General features: G+C 47.1%; 1 protein-coding gene across 1 annotated transcript in view; it reads right to left on the reverse strand.

Moving 5' to 3' along the window:
* The window catches only part of LOC148442965 (uncharacterized), a 142,875-nt gene that overhangs the window by 3,186 nt on the left and 134,533 nt on the right, over positions 1 to 5,156 (reverse strand). Inside the window, 3 exon segments of the mRNA XM_088463460.1 lie at positions 129 to 226; positions 346 to 451; positions 681 to 872. Of these exon segments, the coding sequence (XP_088319586.1) occupies positions 129 to 226; positions 346 to 451; positions 681 to 872 (396 nt within the window).

The following is a 5,156-nucleotide window of genomic DNA, read 5'->3' on the forward strand; positions in this document are numbered from 1 at the left end:
TTAATGTTTGATTTCATTAGTTGAGATTAGACAGTATAATATCAGTGTATAAGACACACATAGCTTCTCTGCAGATCATATAGTGACAGTCACTGTGGTATATTGGTGAGACCCTAAATCCCATCTACCTGATGCTCCTGTGGGATCCTGTGAGTCTCCTCTGTACAATCCTGTGAATAAAGAGGACGGGGACATCTCTCTGGGGTCTTTCTGTTACTGGGTCCATCTGTAGGAGACACACCGTGACTGAGTACATTGTATATATGTGAATATCAGGTGATGTGTGTATATAGGGGGCCCCCATACCTGCTCTCCCCTGTACAATAAATGACAGTCTCCTCTTACCCAGTGATGCAAGGGGCCGATGATTCTCCATCATCACGTCCTTGTACAGACCATTGTGTTCCACTACATACACCCCCTCCTGCATGGAGACATAGACAGTGACATCCTGACACCTTATAGGAACCTGACACACACAATGATACAGTCATCGCCCAGACACATCTCCTGGTGTTACTGTATAATGTCCCATTCCCAGCAGTCACCTCTCCAGTCATCACCCAGACACATCCCCTGGTGTTACTGTATAATGTCCCATTCCCAGCAGTCACCTCTCCAGTCATCACCCAGACACATCCCCTGGTGTTACTGTATAATGTCCCATTCCCAGCAGTCACCTCTCTAGTCAGCAGCTGAATGATGTTCTTGGTGAGTTCCAGGATCTTCTGGTCATTGTGTCTCTCATGTATGAGTGAGTAAAGTGGAGGCACCGTGATGGGACTCTGGGTCCTGCTCAGTCCTCCTGACACATGGGGTTGGCTGCTGGGTGTCTCATGCTTATCGGATGTCTTCTTTAGTACTGTATAACCCTTTGTATTGGGGGAAACATGGAAAGGTCACTTAAACTCTATTTAAATGAGACTGTTTATTCAGGTGTTCATTTTACATAATATACAAAAAAAACTCTATTTTACAAATACTTATCTTGTAACAATCTCCTAAATACAGGAAAATGAAGAGTATATAGTATATCCTGCAGCTCCGACATCTTTGGGTCAGTGACAACATACTGTGAACAATGTACTAAGTCCAAACTCTAGTAAGGACTGTGGGACTAATACTATATCTGAGACCGGCTCCCTGCTGCTCAGTTATTACTATAGATATAAGTGATGTCACTGTGACACTCCTAGACCCCCTCACCTCCCCAGTCATGTCCCTGTATTATTACTATAGATATAAGTGATGTCACTGTGACACTCCCAGATCCTCTCACCTCCCCAGTCATGTCCCTGTATTATTACTATAGATATAAGTGATGTCACTGTGACACTCCCAGATCCCCCTCACCTCCCCAGTCATGTCCCTGTATTATTACTATAGATATAAGTGATGTCACTGTGACACTCCCAGATCCCCTCACCTCCCCAGTCATGTCCCTGTATTATTACTATAGATATAAGTGATGTCACTGTGACACTCCCAGATCCTCTCACCTCCCCAGTCATGTCCCTGTATTATTACTATAGATATAAGTGATGTCACTGTGACACTCCCAGATCCTCTCACCTCCCCAGTCATGTCCCTGTATTATTACTATAGATATAAGTGATGTCACTGTGACACTCCCAGATCCTCTCACCTCCCCAGTCATGTCCCTGTATTATTACTATAGATATAAGTGATGTCACTGTGATACTCCCAGATCCCCTCACCTCCCCAGTCATGTCCCTGTATTATTACTATAGATATTAGTGATGTCACTGTGACACCCCCAGATCCTCTCACCTCCCCAGTCATGTCCCTGTATTATTACTATAGATATAAGTGATGTCACTGTGATACTCCCAGATCCCCTCACCTCCCCAGTCATGTCCCTGTATTATTACTATAGATATAAGTGATGTCACTGTGACACTCCCAGATCCACTCACCTTCCCAGTCATGTCCCTGTATTATTACTATAGATATAGGTGATGTCACTGTGACACTCCCAGATCCCCTCACCTCCCCAGTCATGTCACTGTATTATTACTATAGATATAAGTGATGTCACTGTGACATTCCCAGATCCCCTCACCTCCCCAGTCATGTTCTTGTATTATTACTATAGATATAAGTGATGTCACTGTGACACTCCCAGAACCCTTCACCTCCCCAGTCAGCAGGTATATGATCTCCAGGGTGAGATTTAGTATCCTCTCAGTAATGTGACTTTTGTCCACGTCCATCCTCAGTGATCAGTTATTTATAGAGGACAGGTCTCACCCTTACGTGACTTCTAGTAAAGATTCTAGTGTTCCTCACGTGTCTAAAAGTAAATATAATAAATATCAGAGTACATGTAACATATTAATTCAGGAAACACTGATTAACTAATAAGCCCTCCTCTTTCCAGAGCCATATCACACACTGGCCCTGATTCAGAGCCGGACGCTCTGAAAGAGCGCTCGCTCTGAATCAGGGAGTTTTTTTTTTGTGCGGCCTCCTGGCCGCTCGCATAGCTGTGGGTGACCACCCACAGATATAGCGAGTGGCCAGGTTGATGGTCGCGATGGTCAAGACTATCGCGACCATCAGGCTTGCGACGAGACCCTTGTGGTAGGGTCTCGTGGCCGCAAGCCACAGAGAGATTTCGGCTCTAACACAGCCAGAATCTCTCCACTGACATCACTCGTGATGTCAGTGGGGCCGCCCACAAACGACAGGCGTTCATATGGGAACGCCTCCGTTTGGATAGCCACCCCCCTGGCCCGCCCACCAAAGGGGGCGAGCTGTCACTCAACATCGACAGCTCGCCCCCTTTGTTGCAAGACCCGGAGCGACGGAGTGCCCGGGTCTCGCGCATGCGCACGACAGGGTCGGCTCCGTCATGCGCATGCGCTCGACAGAGCCGGCTCCGTCGTGCGCATGTGCTCGACAGAGCCAGCTCCGTCGTGCGCATGTGCTCTGGGCCACCATCGACCCGGTTTCAAGTGCTCAGCGCTTGCGACCGGGTCTGAATCAGGCCCTCTGATCACTATACACAGGACAAACTGATATCACACACCTGATATACACAGGTCACACTGATATTACACATCTGATACACACTGATCACTATACACAGGTCACACTGATATCACAAACCTGATACACACTGATCACTATACACAGGTCAAACTGATATCACACACCTGATACACACTGATCACTATACACAGGTCACACACCTGATAACCAGTGATTACTACACAGAGTATAAAATACACAAGTACACAACACCATATGACAAGATATTTCCCCAGGTCAGATCCCTCACAGACCACCCACCTTTTCCTCCTCATTCCACCCTCAGGTCATTCTCCCCAGTAACCTAGGATAAAGTCTCTGCCCCCATCATCTTACCCTACTTCTCTGCTCCCCCTACCCCATTATACACCCTCCAAGAGCGCACCACATCTCCCAGCCCAGCCTCTCTCCCCCACTACTGCCCTATTCCTCTGTCTCCTAATATCCGGGTGACTTATGTACTATCACCCATCTTATTTTCTCTGCTCCCTCATCTGTAATAATTACTGAGTGTCAGCAGTGTTATACAGTCTGTGACTGTGCAGCCGCCCTGTCCTGCTGGATTACACAGTTAGCCAACCAGGATGTACGTTACATGTGTGACAATCCTGCCGGCCATGTGTATGTAGCATAGGGGAGAGGCTGAAGCATTTATTGGAAGATAATCCCTTACACACTGAAGATCTAGAACAGTGTTTCTCATCTCCAGTCACCAGGGATTCCTAACAGGGCATGTTTTCTACATCTCCTTACTAGTGGTTCATTACTGACTGACACAATCTAAATGATCCAGAGGTGGTGATAATTATCTCACTGGTGATTTTGTGAGGAGACATGGAAAACATGCCCTGTTATGGTTCCCTGAGGACAGCACTGGGAAACACTGGTCCCTACACACATGGTAGTAATAGAGAAAGTGCTGGGAGCAGAGGGAGCTCCATACAGGTTGGTGATAATTAGAGGAATAAAAAGAAAGCTAAGAAATCCTCAGACAGGTGAGGAGTCAGCAGGGCCTATTACAGAGGACGTCTGTGCATCTTATACATCACCCGGTGTACACTATGGTGTCTCTCTGTGTATTCTGTCACTTCCACACTAATAACCACCTACTGAGGGTACTGACCACCAGCTACAGCTGCTACGTTCTGTATGGGGGGTCTGAGTGCACCGGACACCTCCCTATCTCTATAGTCTGTTACCCACCGAGCAGTGACTGCTCCATCTGTATTATATGTAACACCAGGGTCTGCACCACCTGTATTATATGTAACACTAATAACCACCTACTGAGGGTACTGACCGCCAGCTACAGCTGCTACGTTCTGTATGGGGGGTCTGAGTGCACCAGACACCTCCCTTTCTCTATAGTCTGTTACCCACCGAGCAGTGACTGCTCCAGCTGTATTATATGTAACACCAGGGTCTGCTCCACCTGTATTATATGTAAAACCAGGGTCTGCTCCACCTGTATTATATGTAACACCAGGGTCTGCTCCACCTGTATTATATGTAACATTGGTGTTTGATCTACCTGCTTGATAGTAAGGCAGCACCAGAAACTGCTACAGCTACAGAAATCTGATTCACCTGTATTATAATAACAGACCACTAAAACCTGTTCCACCAGTATTATATATTACACCATAGCCTGCTCTACCTGTATGATGATAATGCAGCACCACAACCTACTCCCCCTATATAAAAAATAGTAAACCCCCTTGCCTACTGCCAGACACAGCAATGGCCGCTCTCTGCCTTTTCCTTATGGGAGGAGCTAGATCCCCATCAGTTTGAAACGCCCCTTCCATCTCATCTCCCTGTAGCTATGGCTATACCATACTGACCGCCCTCTCATTCCCCTCAGTGCGGTGATTGGCAGCAGCGAGTAGCCAATCAAGCGGCACAAAGTAGGAGGGACGTCCTGTAACCAGAAGCCACCTGTACCAGCCGCTCACAGCTTCATCACTAGAGTAATAGCAATATAGTCTAATGGTGTCCTCATGTACGGTGACTGGCGGCCATATTCTTATAGTCTCCCAGTCACAGAGCAGAGGGGGCGGGGCCACAGGGGCTTTAGCTGCCATTTTGTCATAGACATGCCG

The sequence above is a fragment of the Taudactylus pleione genome, unplaced genomic scaffold (genome assembly GCF_031769625.1).
Source record: "Taudactylus pleione unplaced genomic scaffold, aTauple2 ptg001378l, whole genome shotgun sequence".
In the NCBI taxonomy this organism is placed as follows: domain Eukaryota; kingdom Metazoa; phylum Chordata; class Amphibia; order Anura; family Myobatrachidae; genus Taudactylus; species Taudactylus pleione.